Genomic DNA, 20,275 nt, shown 5'->3' with positions numbered 1-20,275 from the left:
GACAGAAAAGGAGGAAGGAAAAAATGGAAAACGAAAGAAAGAAAAAGGAAAGGAAGAAAAAGCAAATGAAAAAATAGTGTAAGGGACAGATAGGGAGAAGGGGATAAATAAAGGATAAATAAAGGGGCACGGGGATGGGGGTGGGCGAGAAGGTAAGCACTACTGACTGAAAGAAAGAATGCAAGAAAGAAGGCGCAAAAAGAAAGCTCATTAAAATTGAAGGAAAGAGGGGCACCTGGGTGGCTCAGTTGGTTAAGCGACTGCCTTCAGCTCAGGTCATGATCCTGGAGCCCTGGGATCGAGTCCCCCATCGGGCTCCCTGCTCTGCGGGAAAGCCTGCTTCTCCCTCTCCCACTCCCCCTGCTTGTGTTCCCTCTCTCGCTGTGTCTCTCTCTGTCAAATAAATAAATAAAATCTTTAAAAAAAAAAAATTGAAGGAAAGAAAGGCATAAAGGGAACTGCAAATGTAAAAAAGAAAAGAAAGATACCAAGAGACTAAAGACGGAGGAAAGAAAATACAGAGGGGAAGAAAGGATGTTAGAAAGGACCAAAGAAAAGAGATTAGGCCCTTTTCATAAAAGAAGCGCGACTCCAAGCAGTTTAGCGGCAGCGGAGCCCCGACCTTTCCAGAAAATGACTTGTCGCCGCCACGGATAAATTCGCATTATTCTTCACGGCCGACCTGAGGCCTGCGGTCGTCGCGATCCTATACACTGTTCCAGGTGGGAGAACGAAGCCACCGGGCGCTCACCTTGCTTTGCAAAAAAAAAAAACAACAAAAACATAATTTCACAAATGCCCCAAGTGGGGCGAGAGGGCGCCTCTCGCCCCCTCCCCCTGGCTGGCGGCCCGAGCCCGGGCGGGGCGGGAGCTGACACTGAGGTTCCAAGTCCCCGCGGCCGGAACCCCTGGGGGCGCGGCGGCCGCACTCAAAGGCCCGGCTGTAAAGGTCATAGGCGGTCTGTGGGGCCGCGCTGAATGGGCTCCCGGAGGTAATCAGATTCTTAACTTTCAACTTGGCCTTGACCTTCCTGGAGGTGTCTGGGCGGTATGTAAAGGAGCAGCTGTGAGGCTTTCAGAGCATTTGGCTGGGTCCGTAAAGGGAGATGGGGGTGGGGAGCGGTTCGGGGGTCCCGGACGTCGGCACGGAGGCTCCCAGCAGGACACAAAGGAGCCTGTGGGGCTGGGGGAAGGGTTGGCTCACACACACCCCCGCCCCCGCCCCAGGCGGGGAGGTCGGGAGGTCTGGATTGTCCTGAGACCTCAGCGGAGCTCACGTTGAGCTCCAGGGAGGATTTGGAGGCTCTGAGCCTCAGTTTCTCTTTGTGGGAATCTCAGGCGTACTCAGGGCTGAGAGAGGCAAGTGAGAAGTGACAGGTACTCTTTAGGCCACTGTCCTTTTCTCTTCAAATAAGAAGAGGTGGCTGTAGTTCATTAGACACAGATACACATAGAGAAGCACAGATAGAACTCATTTTTATTCAGTTTATAAAATGCTCTCAAGTGCAAAATTTCACTTAATCTTCACAGCATTCCTGTGAGGGAGGAATTATTGTCCCCATAAGGAGACAGAGAATTTTTGCAGATAAGGAGAATGAGTCCTACCTTATTTGACTCCAGTTAAGGTCTATGACAGGTCACAGACAGATGCACATACATATACATGTACAGGAAGCGGGAACACATGTCCATATGCTAATAAATATGACATCCAGAAATATTCCCTGGGATCTAGTAGACACTAAATAAATTGCAGACTATAACAGAAACAGAAATAAAAATCCTATGGAATTTATTCGTATCGAAATGTATCTGTTTACATAGGGGTCAACAGCACCACTGGAGAGCTTCTGCAGGGCTAGGTGTGAGTTCATCCTCTGCATTCCACAGTAATGCAGAGCTTCGGGCATTTGGCTGCTTATTTCCACGGACTTGAACTAGAACACTACATATCCCCAAATCACAATGACAGGCAGTGTTGCAAGGAATCTTTACATTCTTGTATGTAATTATTTTTCCTTCTGAAAAATAGAGATAAAACTGATGGACAGTAAAGTGCAGAAATATCAAGTGTACAGCTTGAATTTTCACGAAGTGAACACGCCCAGGTAACTAGCAAGCAGATTGAGATCAAGAACATTTCCAGCACCCCAGAAGGCTTCCTTATGTCACTTCCCAGTCAGGAACCTTTCTTCCCAGGGTAATCTCTTCTGACCTCTATCATCATAGATTAATTTTGTCTGTTCTTGAACCGCACAGAAATAGAATCATACAAAATTTACTCTCTTGTGTCTGGCTACTTTCATTCACATATCTGTGTGACTCATTCATGTTGTGTGTAGCAGTAGTTTTTTTTTTTTTTTATTGCTACATAGTACTCCATTCTTTAATTAGAGCATGATTTACTTACCCATTCTACTACGGATGGACATTGGTGTTGTTTCTATTTTTTTTTTTAAAGATTTTATTTCTTTATTTGAGAGAGAGAATGAGATAGAGAGCATGAGAGGGAGGAGGGTCAGAGGGAGAAGCAGACTCCCCGCCGAGCAGGGAGCCCGATGCGGGACTCGATCCCGGGACTCCAGGATCATGACCTGAGCCGAAGGCAGTCGCTTAACCAACTGAGCCACCCAGGCGCCCGGTGTTGTTTCTATTTTTGAGCTCCAATGAATTGAGTTGCTTTGGACATTCTAGTATATGCCTTTTGATGGACAAAAGCATTCATTTCTGTTGGGTATATGTCCGGGAATGGAATTGCTGGGTCGTAAGCTATGATTAGAATTATTTATTTCTAAATTTAGGGATCTATACGCCTGTGTTGTCATCTACCAAGTAAAAACCAGTGAAAAGGGGCTCATGGCTGGCTAAGTTGGTGGAGCATGCAACTCTCGGAGTTGTGAGTTCAAGCCCAACATTGGGCATAGAGTATACTTAAAAAAAAACAACAAAAAAGTGAAAAAGTCTTAGTCTTTAGGTACAAATCCTGGTAGTTCTGCCTTTCATTGTTAAACAACCAAGAGGCTATGACAATAAACTAGAAAGCGTCAAAGAGACATCTTCTCCCTTTTCTCTCATATCGTTTTCAAATACAATAAAATCTACCCAGGATTTTGTGCTTGGTGTCTTCTTATTATTAGCAATGTTTGTTGAGGGTCAGCTATAATCTCCATTACAGCCCACAGCTCAGGGAAATTCCAGTTTGCACGGGCCCGTTCCTGAAAGATGGCTCAGGTTCAGGTTCAGGTTGGTAAGGTTGGGCATGGCTGAGCCCACCAAGAGTCAGAGTGGTTTGTTCTATATAATTGCCATGACCTTGGCGTGGAATGGAAAAGTTCCTGCCCTCTCCAGAAAAACTGGGGGTTCTAGAAAACGTAGACTCAGAAGGATTTGATTTGGGAGGGGTAGCAAAGGAAACAACACCTCTGAAGACTTGTGAAACAAAGTAGTTTGAGTCTTCCGAATTGTACTGTACAAAAGGGCCCAACAGAGGAGCCACCAGCAATTCTCGAAGTGGTGGGGCGCTCTCTCCCACCCCTTTTTCCTTCTAAGTAAATATAAAGCCTGGAGGAAGCAGATAGGGGCCCTGGGCTTTCTGGACACTCAGCTTGGGTAGGAATGTGCCAGGGTCAGAGTGAGTTACCTGGGCCTCTTGGAACATAAGAGGAGAACTGCAGGGCAGAGAGGCTAGACATCTCGGCACAGGGCAGGCTCCTTCTTTCTTGGGGTCCAGAACCCCTGCAACTAATGCATGGCCAATTAGGCCTGGCTTCCCAGAAATTCCTTAAATCCCGGAAAAGGGGGGAAAGAGGTCTTCTTTTCTGGATGGTACTTCAGGATTTTGTAAGACCCTCTCCCATTCCTTCCTTCAGCTTTTCTCTTTCTCTCTTTATGCTGCCCTCCCTGGGTCTCTGTCTCTCTCTCTGAATATACAGGTCATGTGTGTCGTCTCCCCGTACGCATCTCTTTTCACACCATTAAATGAAAATGCAGATCCCCTTTCACAGGCTACCTCTAGAAACTCCATTTCCCCTTCAGATCTGAACGTTGCACGTCCGTCCCAGGCTCCAGATCCTCAGTCATCTTCCGAGATCTTGTCCTCCTCCCTCTCCTTCTGCCCCACCCCGATCCGGGAGCCGCCTGGGCGGTAGCTGGGATCCCAGGGGAAGGGGCTTCCCTGGCACTTCCTTGGGCAGCATATTACGCGCATCCGGAAGAGGAGGGGCACCTGCAGTGAACTGGGATGCTTGTACCCAGGACCCAAAGCCAGGGGCTCCCAGAAATACCCTCTAGTCCCCATTTCCCAGCCTCCTCTGGTTCACGCGCATTCCCAGGTTCCCCTTTCAGGCGCAGGGCGGCCTCCCGGCCCCACCCCCGACTCCCCTTCTCCCCCCATGAGACGCACACTTTATTGGGAGAGCTTTTTATTCTCTCGTTAAACCTGCCAAAGCACAGGAGACAGAGAGCCAGGGAGGGAGAGGAGGAGGCGGAGGTGGGGTGGGCTCCTTGTCTCCTCTCCCTCCGCCTCCCACTTCTCCCCTCCCCTCCCCACTCAACCCAGCCCCGGGCGCGGAGCTGGGGAGCCCCAAACTGGAAAGCAGCTTTCCTCGCCGTTCCTGTTTTCAAATGCCATAAAAGAGAGGGAGAGGGAGAGAGGGAGAGTGGGAAAGAGGGCGAGGGAGGGAGGGAGAGAGGGAAAGGGGGCGAGGGAGGGAGGGAGAGAGGGAAAGGGGGCGAGGGAGGGAGGGAGAGAGGGAAAGGGGGCGAGGGAGGGAGGGAGAGAGGGAGGGAGGAAGAGAGAGGGAGGGGGGGAGGGAGGAAGGGAGGGAGGAGGGGGGAGACCGAAGCAGGGGTGAAGTATTTTCGCGGTTTCTGCCCGGAGGATTTTCTGAGCGTCTGTGTCCCCCAGGCCGCAGCCAATGAGCGCGCGAGCCCCGGCACCTGCGTCTCCTGCGTCAGGCCGGGCCGGGCCGGGCCGAGCGGAGGCAGGCGCCGTGCGAGCTGGGAGCGATTTAAAACGCCTTGCGCGCCCGGGGGGCCCGGGTGGGGAGAGCGAGCGGGGTGCCCCCTGGATCCCCCACCGCCGGCACCCCATGAGCCGACCCTCGGCCCCATGGAGCCCGGCAGTTACGCCGCCTTGGACGGGGCCAAGGATCTGGAAGTCCTGCCGGGAGCCGGAGGGAGTCGGCATCTAGTCGCCCACTGCCCCCCGACCGGCCACCCGGCCGTGGCGCCTACGCTGATGCCCGCCGTCAGCCATGCCCCCCTGGATCTGCCAGGCTCCGCGGAGCCGCCAAAGCAGTGCCAGCCGTGCCCCGGGCTGCCCCAGGGGGCGGCCCCGGCTCCGGTGCCTTACGGCTACTTTGGAGGCGGGTACTATTCCTGCCGGGTGTCCCGGAGCTCGCTGAAACCCTGTGCCCAGGCGGCCCCCCTAGCTGCCTACTCCGCGGAGACTGCCACGGCCGGGGAGCAGTACCCCAGCCGCCCCACCGAGTTTGCCTTCTATCCCGGGTACCCGGGACCCTACCAGCCTATGGCCAGTTACCTGGATGTGTCGGTGGTGCAGACCCTGGGCGCCCCGGGGGAGCCGCGCCACGAATCCCTGCTGCCTGTGGACAGCTACCAGCCCTGGGCTCTCACCGGTGGCTGGAACGGCCAGATGTGTTGCCAGGGGGAACAGAACCCACCGGGTCCCTTCTGGAAGGCGGCCTTTGCAGGTAACTTGCCCCACTACTTTGGGTCCCGCTGGTGCTGACTGTGGATTGTAGGCCGGCGGGCGCTGGCATGGGAGGAAGTGAAGGGAGCCGGGGCTGGTGAGGAGGAGCTCCTGTTGGCTTATTAGGACTCTGAAGGAGAGTTCAGGCCGTTGAAGAACCAGGGTGGAGGCCCCAGAGGGTCAGTGTGAGGGGTCTGAAGCCTGTGGGCCACCAGGTGCCTTCGCCTCCCTAGGAGGCCTTGGGGCCAGCTTTTCATACCTCCAAGTGTTTGGTTCTTTTTGCTGCTCTTGGGGCTCATGCCGTTCGTCCCTCTCAGATCCCAGGTTTAATTCTACCAAAAGGCTAAATGACTCAATTCAGTGAGTATGGGGCGGAGGGGTGGGTAGGAACACAGATACTGGATGTTCTGTAAAGAATTCAAATCCTCATGTTCTCTCAGGTGAATTTTTCAGTTTCCAAAGGAAATTTTAGACTTCCTGCAGTCCGAACTTAGGGGTGTGTGTATGCGTGCGTGTTGTGTGAATGTGTGTGTGTGTGTATTGGGTGTGGAGGCAGAAATGTGTTCCTTTCTCTACGTAATTTGCCTGTAGAATCTACAAGAGTGGTCAAGAGTCTGAAAATACATGTGAGGGTGGATATATGTGACTGTGGGCAAAGGTCCGGCTGTGTGTGATGGGTGTGTTTGCAGACCTGCAATCGTGAGGACAGTGATAGGTGAGGGTGGCCTGCAGAAGCCCGGTCTTTCCAAGCCTAAGCGGTCATCAGAAACCAGCCGGAAGTCGAGGTGTCCCCCTGCACTTTGGGGGAGTGGAGCTCACGCGTGTCTGAAGGGTGATCTGGGTGCTCCCCGTAGGATTACTTAGCTTGTAGGGCCTGGGTCTGCGCGTGGGCTTGCGGGCAGAGGTCTGAGCGTGGCTTTCTCTCCCTCCTTCCGGCTCAGAGTCAGGCACGCAGCACCCTCCAGACGGCTGCACCTTCCGACGTGGCCGAAAGAAGCGCATTCCTTACAGCAAGGGGCAGTTGCGTGAGCTGGAGCGCGAGTATTCAGCTAACAAGTTCATCACCAAGGACAAGAGGCGCAAGATCTCGGCAGCCACCAGCCTCTCAGAGCGCCAGATCACCATCTGGTTTCAGAACCGCCGGGTTAAGGAGAAGAAAGTCCTCGCCAAGGTCAAGACCAGCACTACTCCATGAGGGAGATCCTTGGCTAGGGAGGTGGGGGAAAAGTGGGAGTATCCTGGGGAGACCCTCGGAGCCTGCCAGTGCCAGGACTCTGCTAAGGGGCTCCCAGAGGTTGCACTCTTCCCAGGCCACAGCTCCTGGGCGGTCCCTCAGGGATGGCCTGGGTACCCCCATGTGTTCTAGGGAGCCAGTGAGGCCCAGAGTTACAATCCAATCCACCAGAGTAACACACCACCCACAGGACCGGTCGCAGTCACAATCATTCATCCTGGCGGTGGCAATAATCACCATAACCAGTATGAGTTGCCATGATAATTAGTTTCATATTTTCTATCTAGAGCTCTCTGAAGAGCACTTTAGAAACCGCTTGCATGGATTGAGCTGATTATGAATAAACTTGGAGGGAGACCCAAGGCAGGGAAGCTTCCTCTGGATCCACTTCCGCTTCCAAATCCCATCCCGCATCCCAGTGACTGCAGCGGAGAGGAGAAAAGGCAGATTCATCCCTGTGACTACCGATGCTCATTTAGCATTTTTCTAAGATGACACTTGGGCAGGATGGACAACACTGGAGGGTACCTCTCCCTCCCTCCTTCCTTCCCGCCCTCCCTGCCCCCCCCCCCCCCGGTTGTATGCCGTGGTCTCAGAAGTACTATCCTTAACTCTTAGATTTTGTCCTTGTGTGAAAATGAAACCAGGGAGCTGCCCTCCAGAGTCCTTCCTCCAGAAAAACTGAGTTTGAGAAAGTACTTGGATAATTCACCATCTCTCATTTCCTCCCCTAAACTTTCCAAGTCTTCCTTTAACATTCCTGGTGGTTCTGTCCAGGTTATGGTTCATTGGGCATTTGGGAGCTGCATGAAATAGGTACCTGTGGCCTCGTAGACGTGCCCCTCCAGGGCACAAATAGTTACAGAACTAGAAAGTAGAATGTGATCCTACTAGCAGGCACTTCGCAAACACGCTGGAATAGCCAGGCTAGAGGGAAAACCAGAAAATGGTCCTTCACCACCCATTCCCCCTCTGCTTGCCTCCCCTTGACACCAAGAGAAGCTTGCGGGGTCTCGGGCCTGGGAGATGGAACAGGCCCTTTTGCGGGGGAAAGAACAGCGGGTGGCAGAAACCCAAAGACCCAAGTCAGGCGTCTTAGGCAACCGTGGCTGCAGATTTCTTTCCCTGTCACTTTGTGCCGGTTTAGTCCAAGTACCCTGAATCCTGGGTGGGTAGAGGATCGTGTTGGCGCCAACTCTCTTTTCTCTGTCCGTGTAGACAGAGACTTATAGTGTGTCATTCCAGAAACCTGGGGCAGACTGGCTGTTTGCAGAGCTGCCGAGCCCAGGACCCTGACACGGAGTCTTCGCCTCTGTGCCGCCCTCCCTCATGTCGCGTACCTGGGCCCAGTGCCCTGTGGAATTCACCACCTCGGCTCTGCAACCAAGTCAGCGGGTTTGCCCTGGGTCTTCCTGCAGCCTGGGCTGGGGCATCCTGGCAGACATGCTCCCAGCAATCCAGAGCCCAGGCTCCACATGGAGAGGACCTGCACCACCCATGATCCCAGGCACCAGCAGGAGCAGCCTGTGAGGCCCGCCGTGACTGTCCCAATGGCCTCTCGGAGCTGGCTCAGCCTCGTGGTTCTCCAGGAAGCCCTGTGTAGCCGAGGGATTGGGGGGTTTACAACCTACCACCCTGGCTCCTCTCCTGGGAATGAGTTGGGAGGCAACTCAGATTCTTCTAAATCTATTTACCAAAGAGGAACCCAGGGCTGAGGGGAAAGGCCCCAAAGGCGGCTGGTCACCCTCCCCTCTAGGGTCTCAGAGTGTGTCTGCTTGGGGGTGGTAGTGTCAATTTTGTGATTAAAAAAAAACCTTTCCAAGCCCCGGTGGTCCAGTTTCAGCTCCTCGGTAAAGCGTCTGGCTCAGAGGAAGTTATTTCCTGCCTGTCACATTCTCCTTCAAGCAAAGTCTCCAGCAAGTAGCTTTGATAATACACTATCTCAAAGATAGTGTAAGCAGACCCCGCCCTCGCCGCTTCAGGAATGGCGAGACTTCAGTGCCTACAGGCATATGGGTAGGGTGTGGGACAAATGAAGGGGGCTCCATGGTGCCGGGTCCCCACATGAGGAGAGGAAAGGCCCCAAAAGGGGCTGACACTTGGACTAAACTAGCCAGCCTAGGTGGAGGCCTGAAAGGAGTCAGAGACCTCGAGACTCTGCCCTCCCAGGGCTCTAACTCCTCCACACCGCTACCAGGGACTTAAAGTTTCGTTCTATTATTCGTTCGCAATAATTTCAGAACGAACAAAAGATTTGGGATTTTAGAGATTTCTCTACCAGTTTGTGGACTATAACAAAGGCAAGCGCGCCCCCTGCCGGCAGAAGTTTGCTATTTCAGGGAAAGCCGCCGGGCGGCTGGGCCTTAACCCCCCAACCGAGCCGGTGGCTTCCGAATGCCCGGGGTCTCCGGCCTCCGGGGTTGGAGAGTTTGGGGTAGCTTGTGAGAGCTCCGGGACACGGAGCCGCCTGGAACTGGACCAACGCGTCGGCAGATGGCTCGGTCCGGCTAGCGGGAGACCAGGAGGAAGGCAAGCGGGGCAGCACGAGCGATGTGGAATAGAGAACAGGCTAGTCGGGGCTCCAGGAGCGAGGCCGCGGCGCCATCTGGCCCCGGTCTAGGACTTCGCGCCGCCGGGGTGTTCTCTTCCTCCGCAGAGCAGTTCGCGGCGACATCCCTCATCACCCCCCCCCCCCCGCAGGGATGTACTTGTATGTGCAAAACAAAACAAATTTAAATTTCGTTTGGCTTTAAATCCTTTCAAGAAACCCCTTTCCAAACCCCAGTTTTACTCCCGAGGCAAATTATACCCCCTCCCACCCAGGCCGAGCGTTTAAAAATCTCTAATTTGTGTTCAATTTCAACAAAACCCATATATCTACAGTTGCTTGTCTGCAGTGATTTGCTTTTGAATCGGGCCATTTTTAGCTACTGGGGAGCGTGTCTTGTTAAAAATTATTCAGACTGAAACGTGTGACCACAGCGTTCATAAATAGGTAAATTCGGACAACATTCTCATGAATAAATGCATGCGGAAGCGCACAAATATACTCCCGAAAATACCGGGCGTCTTGCCCCACCAGCGAGGCGTAACTGTCCTCGGAGCTGCGCTCCACGCGCTCTCCCGCACTCCGAGCCAAACACCTCGGGCTGCGAGTCTCAGCAAGCGTCCAAACGGGGTCAGAGGGTCCCGTCTACGCCGGCTCCAGGACTGAAATCACTTCTAACTCCAAAGCAGTTGTATTTTATTAGGCTTCCAGAGGCCGAATTAGGGGGCAGTGGTGGAGAAGTGCGTAGTCGACCTCCGGAAGCTCTTTTCGAATCTAAATTCCGGCAGCAGCCCGGCGGAGAGCTGGGCGGAGGCTCCAGGCCTGGGGTCCTTTACTCACGCTGGCGAACGCTTCCGGCCGCTCGGGACCCCGCTAGGCCGCGGCCCGCGGAGAATCCGCACAGCGGTGTCCCCCGCCCCTCCCCCACGCCCCTACTGTAGTCGCTCCAGAGCCCGGAAGCTGCCCCTGCGGCAGGAAAAAGGCTCCATGGAGCCCCCCAGTTCTCCCAGCGGCCCGGCTCCCCTCCTCCAACGCGAAGCTAACCGCCCTCCCCGCCTCCCCTTCATTAAAGTTTTATCCGAGGCCCTAAGTGCTGCGCTTTCATTAGGTTTCCTTCGGGGGAAACTGTGCCGCCGCCCGCGTCTAATAGAAACCGCGGAGCCACCACCGTGGGTTAGATACGTAAACCTGCACTAAAGCGCCGAGGCGCCCGCTGCGCTGGGGCGAAGGGAGGCCGGTTCTGCTGTTTTTGAAGAAATGTGTATCATATTCTCCCCCACCTGAACAAAGAGGGGAGAAAGCACTAGAGCGGCCCTCGGCCTCTCGCCCGAGTGGGACACCCCTCCGCTCCCCGCCCCAACCCCGCACCCGTCCCCCCGCCCCAGGCGCTGATCTGGGCCTGGAGAGCGACTAGAAACATCCAGTGGGAAAGCGTTCCAGCCTTTCTGCCTCCGTCCGCTACAAGTTGCCTCTGTCTAGAAAGGGGAAGGGGGGTGGTTGAGCGGGCGAAGGAAAGAGTTCCACCACGGGCTTCCTCTAAATTGCCCCCCGAAGTGAGAGAGGGGACGGCGGCAGCTAGAGTTCAACCGGCCCCAGAATGAGGAAGAGGGAGAGAGTTAGCCGGAGCCCGGAGGGGAGGGGAGAGGAGGGTCAGGGACTTTGCCATTGAACTTGAGGGTCTGCACCGCCTCCGCCCCCACTCTCCTAAACGCTTTGCAGGAAGCGGGGGAAGGGAGGAAGAAGGGTGGTGGGGGGTCACCTCCGGCCTTGGGAAGGAGGGAGGTCAAGCTGCGGGGGAAAGGCTGGAGAGACCTGGAGAACGGCTGGAGACGTCGACCCAGCCGAGGTTGGCGGGGAGGCGAGGAGGCCTCGGTCTGCACTGGGAAGGGGACACTCCGGCCTTCGCCCGTGGTGAGGAGCCTTCCGCGGTGCGCCCTCTCCCTGAGCCCCGCCCCAGACTCTGCTGCGAGGGGGGCACCCAGTGCCGCGCTCCTGTCCTTCCTCGTCCAGCCTAAGGTGCGCGAGCCAAGCCGTGCGGCGCTCGGAAGCTGAAACCTTCAGGCCGGCGCCTGCCGAGCTCAGGGCCTTGGCGCAAGCTAAATCCCGGGCCTGGCCTTTGCAGAGAGAACAAGACTGTTATGCGCCCATTTCTCAGACCAGAGACCCGCCGGCTTCAATACCTCCAAGAGTGCGCTTCTCCGTAATAAGGTAAACGAACTGCTCCGTGGGCCTACGGCGTTACCACTCTCTCAGTCTGGGACCCGCCTCAGGAAGCCCTGGAGAGGTCTTCCCAGCAATGTGGGGCCTCCGCGGTCTAGGCGGGCAGGGAAGGGCGGGTAAAAGGGACTTGAGACCAGGGACCCACCGCCCGGCGAGGGCATCTCCACGTTGGTTCCTGGAGAGACGCGCAGCTGCCTGAGCAGAAAGCGCTTCGCAGCATGCGGGACGGGCGCGGCCTGGGCGGGGGAGAGAGGCTGTCCGGTGGGAGCAGCGCCAGCCGCCAGGCCCCCCAGATGCCCTCTGTTTGTCTCCGACTGAATGGAGTCCTGGCACAGACAAAATTAATATTATTGTTAATGCTATTGCTATTGTTCTTATTTAAAATCGTAATTCTTTACAACACACCTGTTTTTGAAAACTCGGTGAAAATTAACTGTAATGATAACATTTGATGATTGACTCACCCTTAAGAGAAAGGCTCTGGACCTTAAAAAAATAAATCGGGGTGCGCCTAGCTGGCTCACTTGGAAGAGCGTGGGACTTGATCTCCTTTTCAGAAGCTTGGTAAGTGCCAGGGCCTGAGAAGCAACTGGAGGGGACGAACGCTGCTGGCGTATGTGGACTGGGGCTCAGAGCCGCCACCAACAGCCATGGGAGGGGGCCACATGCCCAAGTCCTTAGGCACTGACACTGCTAATCCGTTGGTCTTAGGGTGGACAGGGTAATCTACAAGCACACTCAGGACTCACAGGTACCCCTTTTCCCTCCACCCAAGCTGACTCTTTCTGCTCATGCCCCCTTAAGAGCTACTGCTATCACATTGGCAAAACCTACAATTGAGTGCACACTTTATAAAATGAGGAAATTGAGACCAAGAGAGGATAAGTTACTTGATCGGTGTCCCTCAGCCTGCTGCGGCAGAGCTGATCCCCAAAGCAGGAGCTCTCAATGTCTGAGCTCCTCTGTCTACACCACCCGGAGAGAATAGGAAGCCCGGTCTCTTCCCACATGCCTCTTTTCACAAGGTCCCCTAGACACTGACAAACGCCTGTTTCTATCAGCAGCCAGTCCCTGATGACACACAGGTGCACTTAAACTCCCTAGACCTAGCTTCACCTGGGTGCACCAGGCAGATTTGCATAAGTAAGAAAACAAAACCGGGATTAAAAACAAATGGAAATTTAGTTCAATCCACTACTCATTTACCAAGTGCCTACTGCATGCAAAATCTCCCACTGGGGGTGGGAGGCTGTAGAAGAGACAATGGAAAGACCATCTCCCATCCCCCTGAGCCCTGTCTCCCCCTTGCTGCCAGATCTTTGGGCCTACAGCTTCCTCAGATGTGACCTCTGACATGGGGTGGTGGGGTCCATGACTACAACCGAGACAAATCTTTCTCACAAGGAGTGAGAAAGATTCACCCCTCTCCCCATGGCATCTGGGAGAGTTTCCCCCAGGTGGAGTGCACCTCGGAAGACGTTTATAATATCAAATCCGGGAGGGAAGATGTGAGCAAAACTCGGGGAGGAGGCTGGAAAACGCAGGTTGTGCAGAGATCGGTGGGGCCCGGGCTCTGGCTGGGCGGAGCAGGCGGAGGAGCCCGCCAGGCCCTTATCACTGGGTTCTGAGAGCCGGCCGAAGCCTGCGCAGTGAGCCGACGCTTCTCGCCGTTCACACGGTGACCGCCCCCCCGCCCCCCCCCCCGCGCAGGCGGGCCTGAGCCCAATGTTGGTGTCGGCGCCACCGGCCGGGCACCGCAGGCCCCAGGCAGGGGGAAAGAGACCAATCTCGGAGAGCGGGATCACACTATCCTTCCTGAGGACCTTCGGCTCCCCGATTCTAGCCTCGCCCAAGACCTGCGCTCGGCCTTTGTCTGATTGAGGTTGAAGTTCGCTGCCCTTCCCCCTCCAGGCAGGATTTGTCATTGAACTTGAGTCAAGCCGTAAACATTCCTTCACCCCTCGGGGAGCTGGATCCGGACGCGGAGCGGGTGGAGAGAAAGGGCGCAGGGGAGGGTTGTGGAAGGATCCGGAACGCGAGAGGCCGGGCCTCTCCCAGCCAAGTCTGTCTGCATTGCTTTATCAACAAGCGTCTGTTCTTTGTCTTCCGCGGAAAACTCGCCCGGTCTGCATTAAAAGTCTCGGTTATTGAGGCCCCACGGCAAGTTAGAGCGGTATTTTAGTCAGGATGGACATAATGTAACTTTTCATTTTCCCTCTTTCCTAAGTCATGTTTTCTTACCTTATTTTTAGGCAGCAAAATCCCCCCCCCTCTCTTTTTTTAATAACTAGGAAAAACAAACGCATAAATAGCAAAAGAGGGGCGCCTGGCTGGGTCAATCGGTGGAGCCCGGGACTCTTGATCTCAGGGTCGTGAGTTCGATCCCCATGTTGGGTGTAGAGATTAAAAATAAAATCTTTAAAAAAAATAGCCAGCGAATAATAGCTAAATCAGATGAATTATTGAAGAACATTCGAGTAGGTCATTCCGAGACCGCGGCCTCTGTTTTCAAAGCGCCCCTCCCTCGGCCCGGTCATTCCAGCGGGCGGCGGCGGAGACCCAAGGAGCCCTCGGTCTCCTCAGGCTCTGGAACCTTGAACTTGGTAAATGGGGCGTCCTCCCCACCCCCATGTCGGTGGCCGAGGAAATACTGGCCTGCGGAGACGCCAGACCCGGGAACCTGGCGCGGCCTTCCCAGAGACAGGCCGGCGGCGAGGCTGCGCAGAGCGGCCTGTTGAGACGGATATGGTGTTTTTGGTTTTTCCTTTTTCTTCTGTTTTTTTAAAGGAATCTAGGATCCTGGAGCAAGGGAGGATCAAAGACTCTATCCTGCGGTCTCTTCCTGGCTTCATAAGATGCAGTGTCATGGAACGGGGCGCGCAGGGCAGGGGGGACACGCAACTACTCCGGGTCGGGGCGCCGCCGGCTTCCCCTCCCGCTAGGAGCCCCGGCGGCTCGGCGACCGCCAAGAAGGCACCCAGTCCTGGCGAACCAACGAAAAGCTCCTGGCCTCCTGATCTGGGGCCAGATCAAGAGCCCGGAGGCAGGTCCACACTGGCAAACCGGAGAGGCCAGAGAGAGTTGTGAGGATAATGCTCTCCAAGTTCTACCCAGCCCCCCATTTGGCTTTTACCTGCTATAGGACTCGGATCAAAGGGGTTTGTCGTTTTTATTTTCCTCTGCAACCTTGGATCCTCAGGCTTTCTGGGCCCTGGAAAGAACCCAGTCAGGCCTTCTCCCTTTGTCTAACTTTGCGGGGGAGGAGGAGGGTAAGAAGCGTGGCACCTGGGTCAAGTTCACCGACCTGGGCTGCATCTTTTAGGGCAAGTTGGGCCACGGTTGGCACCCGGATCAGGAGAACCCTAAGCAATCGGGACATTGTGTGGGGGGGGGGCGTCGGGGGCGGGGGATGGCGGGGAGGCAGAAGCTGCGAGAAGGGCTTTCAATTTTAGTTTGTTGTTGGGCTCTCACATCCCTGCCCTCCCCTCCCCTCCGCTCTGTACAGGAGAAATCATTCGATCGGAAACGAAGCCGTTTGTTTGGGAAAATAAATGCAAAGATCTCATGGAGTGAGCTTCCCAGAAAGGGTAGTAAGTTCTCGGCACTTGGGTCGTTTTTGCGTTAGTCCGGTGCTGCATTTGTGAAAATTAAGGATTTTACAGGGTTGGACACAACGGTTTCTGTGGAATCCGATTCAGAGTAAAACAGGCCACATCTACAGTTTCCCAAAGGCTTCAGACTAAAACACATTGAAATGATTACCCCCAACATTCCTGCCTTAAAAAAAAAAAAAAAAAAAACAACCCTCAAAGTGCAAAAAACATATCCAGATCGCAGAAAATAAAATATGGGGCTTTAAACCCACACCTACTTTTAAAACTTTTTAATAAAAAACCGTTAAAAACTTTTTTTTTCCATTTGTGATTTCCAGGACTCCTGTTTTACAACCACTGTACAATTACTTTTGTGCCTTCTCCTCCCCACTTTAGTTATATGCATTCTGTCCTGGTTTTCTTTTCTTTTTAATTAATTTTTTTAAAGCAAGCTCTACACCCAACATGGGGCTTGAACTCAGGACCCTGATATCAAGAGTCTGCATGCTTTACTTACTGAACCAGTCAGGCACCCCGTGATTTTAAAAAACACTGTATTTTGTTTATATCCTAGACAATTTTCCAAGTTGTTACAGTCTTCAAAATGCCATTAAAAAAACGCATAATATGCAACAAAATGAGCTGTCATAATTCAGAAAACCATTTCCCTAATGTTAGTCAGTTCGGTTGACCCACACTTAAAAAGAAAACAGCTTTTTCTTTTTTTTCCTATTTAAAAAAGTAACACATTCTCATTGTCAAGAATTTCAAAGATAAAAAATAAAAAGACAAAAATAAAACCCATCCCATATTCTACCACCCAAAGTTTATCAAAGCTAATCTTTTGTTGTATTTTCTTCATTTGTTTTTCCTGGCCTATGCATATGATTTCAAAATTGAGCTTCTGCATGAACATTTGTGTATCTTGCTTTTTAATTTAATATTATTCTCAGTGTCATTAAATATTCTCCAAGAGCATGACTTTAAGGATTGCATAGTATCCAGTCCTTGATGTGTGTCATCAGGTGGAAAAGCATTTCTGCAATTATGGATCTTGGAGGTAGTTTCCATGGTTACCTTTAAAAATAGTTCATAAGTGAGAAAGAGAACACTGTTATGCCCCTAAGTATGTTCGATAGGGAGATGAGAGTTGAATCTTCAAAATCCAAGGAATAGAATGCTTCACATTTTTTAGGTAAAAAATTCCTCCTCCCCGGTGTTGATTGGGAGAGAACAAACGGTGGGGGGGGGACTTTTAGAGTGCTTGAAATATTCCGTGTTTTGATCAGGGTGGTGGTCACACGGGTGTGGATGTGCGTGAAAGATTAATTAAGCTGAACTTAAAGTTTTAAACTGCTCTCACACTCCTGCAAGTTTATGTCTGTTTCCATAGAGAGAGAACAATGCAGGAAATAGGTGGAGGAAGGGGTGGGGACCAGCCCAAACTGGATCGGGGCACCCCTTGGCTAGGTTCACACAGCCCAAAAGTAAATATTTGACAGCTAGTGAAGAGGGGGAGAAAGAGCCTGGCCCTTCTCCCTGCCCCCAGTGCTAACCCTTGGTAAGTAAAGATGGGTTTTCTATTCTAATTGTGTTCCGTGGCTTTGAATTTCCCTGGTGAGCAGGAGAGGAGTAAAAACAGGGTAGAAGAGGTTTACACAGAGGGTTAAAATGAACATATAAACAGCTGACCCTGCTAGCATTGTCATGGGAAATAGAAGTGGGCTGCTTTCTATATCATGTAAAAATTTAAAAAACAATTTCAGGAAAAAGATTCAGTTTGGATCTATTTTGTAATCTGTTTTTTCACTTAGAAAGATGGCAGGCAGGACCCGGAGCCTGTGGGTACAACTGCCCTCCCGGATGACAAGGAGGACCCCTGAGGGCCTCGAGTGCTGTCTGGTGTCTGAGTCTAGTTTTATTGGCACTATCTGGTGTGGCATTATGTGCTGTGGACAGAACACATGCTTAGTCCCTGGGATGCGGAAGGAGAGGAGAAAACCCTTCAAACTATTTGGCACCAGTCATTTCCTGTTGTGCTTTGGATAGAAGACAGTTACAACCACTTCTTGGTATTCAGCTGTAATTTTTAATTTATTTTTATTTTTTATTTATTCATTTACTTTTTATTTATTTATTTGTCTTATTTAATTTTTTAAAAAGATTTTATTTATTTATTTGTCAGAGAGAGAGAGCACAAGCAGGGGGAGCGGCAGAGAGAGAAGCAGGCTCCCCGCTGAGCAGGGAGCCCGATGGGATCGTGGCCTGAGCTGAAGGCAGATGCTTAACCAACTGAGCCATCCAGGCATCCCTTTAATTTAATTTTTTAAAGTAGGCTCCCCGCCCAACATGGGGCTTGAGCTCACCACCTCCACTGACTGAGCCAGCCAGGTGCCCCTGTGATTTTTAATTTTTTATTGTCATTTCACTCCCTTTCATTTAGGATCGGAATGAAATTGGATTTTTAATATCTGATGAAGACATCAAAGACACCTTTCCATGTCAGGAAAAGATACCATGGGTGTTTTATAAAGAAGCTTCTCCCCCTCCCACTTTTGAGGTATAACATAATTCAATATAGTGCATTAATTTTAAGAATATGGCTCAAGGAATATTTACCCATGTAACAACCATCATTCAGATAAGATATAGAACATTTCCTGCATCCATGTAGGTTCCTTTCCAGTATAATATTCCAGAGATCATTGCTATTCTGATTTCCATTGCTATGAATTAGTTTTGCCTGTTCTTGAAATTCATGTAAGTAGAGTCATACAATATACTCTTTTGGGTCTGCTTTATGCCATTCAACAAAATGTGTGATCTATCTGTGTTGTCATGTGTAGCAGTAGGTTATTCTTTTAAATTGCTTTATGCTATTCCATTGTATGGACATACCACAACTAGTTTATCCATTCACCTCTTGATGGACATTGGAGTTGTTTCTATTTTTGGCTATTATGGATAATCTTGAATAGTTCTTCTGGTGGACAAATCAACTCATATACTACAGAATTTCTGGATTATAAGGTAAGTATATGTTTAATTTCACTAGCTATGTGGTATCTTTAAATCAAATTACTTATACACCAGTCCTAATTTCCCACAACTGGTGCAAGTATTCAGATTTAAGAGGAAGAAAAATCCAACATTGATGGATATGATTACATTTGTTTGAATTTCTATAATGAGCTAATTTTGAGGGATCCTTGGGATAGCAGAAATTTGAGTTTGCTGATAGCAGAGCATTAAGACTCAGGCTCTGGTACTTCTTGTAACCTGTCTCCACTGATCTAGTCTTTTTTTTTTTTCTTTAAGATTTTATTTATTTATTTGACAGAGAGAGACACAGCAAGAGAGGGAACACAAGCAGGGGGAGTGGGAGAGGGAGAAGCAGGCTTCCCGCCGAGCAGGGAGCCTGATGCGGGATCGATCCCAGGACCCTGGGATCATGACCTGAGCCGAAGGCAGATGCTTAACGACTGAGCCACCCAGGCGCCCCTCCACTGATCTAGTCTTAAAGCACAGTTGCATCTGCAAGTTATATCTGTGTGAATCTCACTGAACCCCCAAATGCAAGTGCAAGGAGTCAGGGCAAAGAAGAACTGCGACCAAGGTCAATGGTCAGGATCAGCGGGGTCCAGGGACTCTGGGGCGGGGGAGGGGGTTAGTGCTAAAAGATGGAAGCGATTCTCTGGAGTCCTGATTTGGAAGCTGAGTTATGACTTGGGAAATTTATTGCCCTGCGGTCATTTAACAAGAAGTGATCTATCTTCCTGGGTAGGACCTCCATTACTTGTGACGGGTGCCTGGAGCCAGCTTATTAAAAACAGTCATTTCAACCCCCAAAGCGAAGGTGCCACAGCGTGTTGGAACGAAATGCTAATTTCCAGCTCCACATCATAATCTGGGACATGGAGAGAGCATTATGAGCATTTTAATATTCAAGAAGAAGGAAGCCCAGTGCTATTTCTGCAGCTACCCTCTGAGCCCAGGGAGCATTAGGAGCTGTCTTTATTTCTCAGGTCCCATGCCCTGGTCCCAGCAGGCTGACACAGCTCACAGGCTCTCACCAGTCACCTTGAGCTGCTCCTGCCCTGCTCTTGGCCTGGCCTGAGACAGAGTTTACGTCCATGCAAAGCAGCTGTGGTGGACAGCAGTGAATTTCGAGTTGATGGTTTGGATTCAAGTCCCAGCTGTGCATGGGAGAAAACCCTCTTGTTTGTACGGTGCTTTTTAATCTTCCAAGTACCTGTGTACCATCTCATTTTCTATCTTGTGTGAGGTACAGGGAAAGAATCACCCCATTTTACAGAGGGTAAATGAATACCCTGGAGGGAGCGCCTTGTTCTTTTTTTTTAGTTAAAGATTTTATTTATGGGGGCACCTGGGTGGCTCAGTTGTTAAGCATCTGCCTTCGGCTCAGGTCATGATCCCAGGGTCCTGGGATCGAGCCCTGCGTCGGGCTCCCTGCTCCGCAGGACGCCTGCTTCTCCCTCCCCTACTCCCCCTGCTTGTGTTCCCTCTCTTGCTGTGTCTCTCTCTGTCAAATAAATACATAAATAAAAAGATTTTATTTATGTATTTATTTATGTTTTTATGTATTTATATATTTATTTGACAGACATAGAGAGCCAGAGAGCACAAGAAGGGGGAATGGCAGAGGGAGAGGGAGAAGCAGGCTTCCCGCTGAGCAGGGAGGCCGATGTGGGGCTCAATGGCAGGACCCTGGGATCATGATCTGAGCCGAAGGCAGACGCCTAACCGACTGAACCACCCAGGCGCCCTTTGTTCGTTGTTTTTGATCTCTCCCCTGTGCCACTTTGAGAGTGGATCAGAGAGGTTTGAAAGAAGGGAGCAGGAGAAATTTCATGAAGATCTTTCAGGGTTGAGCCCGTTTTTATGCCCTGCACAGAGTTTTCTCTACTCCCACTCCAGGTGAATTGTCCAAATTATCAATGAACTTT

The 20,275-nt window shown here is 51.7% G+C and overlaps 2 protein-coding genes across 3 annotated transcripts in view; one reads left to right on the top strand and one right to left on the bottom strand.

Moving 5' to 3' along the window:
• The window catches only part of CALCOCO2 (calcium binding and coiled-coil domain 2), a 286,509-nt gene that overhangs the window by 73,716 nt on the left and 192,518 nt on the right, over positions 1-20,275 (bottom strand). The gene's annotated exons all lie outside the window — the stretch shown is intronic.
• Positions 4,831-8,762, top strand: HOXB13 (homeobox B13). 2 transcript variants are annotated; one of them, XM_081805149.1, is made up of 3 exons: positions 4,831-5,714; positions 6,655-6,884; positions 8,193-8,762. In XM_081805149.1, exons 1-3 carry the CDS (start codon positions 5,111-5,113, stop codon positions 8,241-8,243), a joined length of 885 nt encoding a protein of 294 aa, XP_081661275.1. In that variant the 5' UTR covers positions 4,831-5,110; the 3' UTR covers positions 8,244-8,762. The 2 variants fall into 2 exon arrangements, with proteins under 2 accessions (XP_081661275.1, XP_006740078.1); XM_006740015.2 differs by lacking the exon at positions 8,193-8,762 and having other exon boundaries at positions 4,832-5,714; positions 6,655-7,702.

The sequence above is a fragment of the Leptonychotes weddellii genome, chromosome 15 (genome assembly GCF_054177405.1).
Source record: "Leptonychotes weddellii isolate Sample4059 chromosome 15, ASM5417740v2, whole genome shotgun sequence".
Classification (NCBI taxonomy): domain Eukaryota; kingdom Metazoa; phylum Chordata; class Mammalia; order Carnivora; family Phocidae; genus Leptonychotes; species Leptonychotes weddellii.
This window is presented reverse-complemented; position numbering and strand designations above follow the sequence as displayed.

Excerpts from the sequence above, each read along its gene's own strand:
- HOXB13 (XM_081805149.1), top strand. The coding sequence starts at position 5,111 with ATGGAGCCCGGCAGTTACGCCGCCTTGGACGGGGCCAAGGATCTGGAA. Across the intron at positions 5,715-6,654 it reads CTGGAAGGCGGCCTTTGCAG|AGTCAGGCACGCAGCACCCT; the intron begins GTAACTTGCCCC and ends CTTCCGGCTCAG. Across the intron at positions 6,885-8,192 it reads AGAAGAAAGTCCTCGCCAAG|AAACCTGGGGCAGACTGGCT; the intron begins GTCAAGACCAGC and ends GTGTCATTCCAG.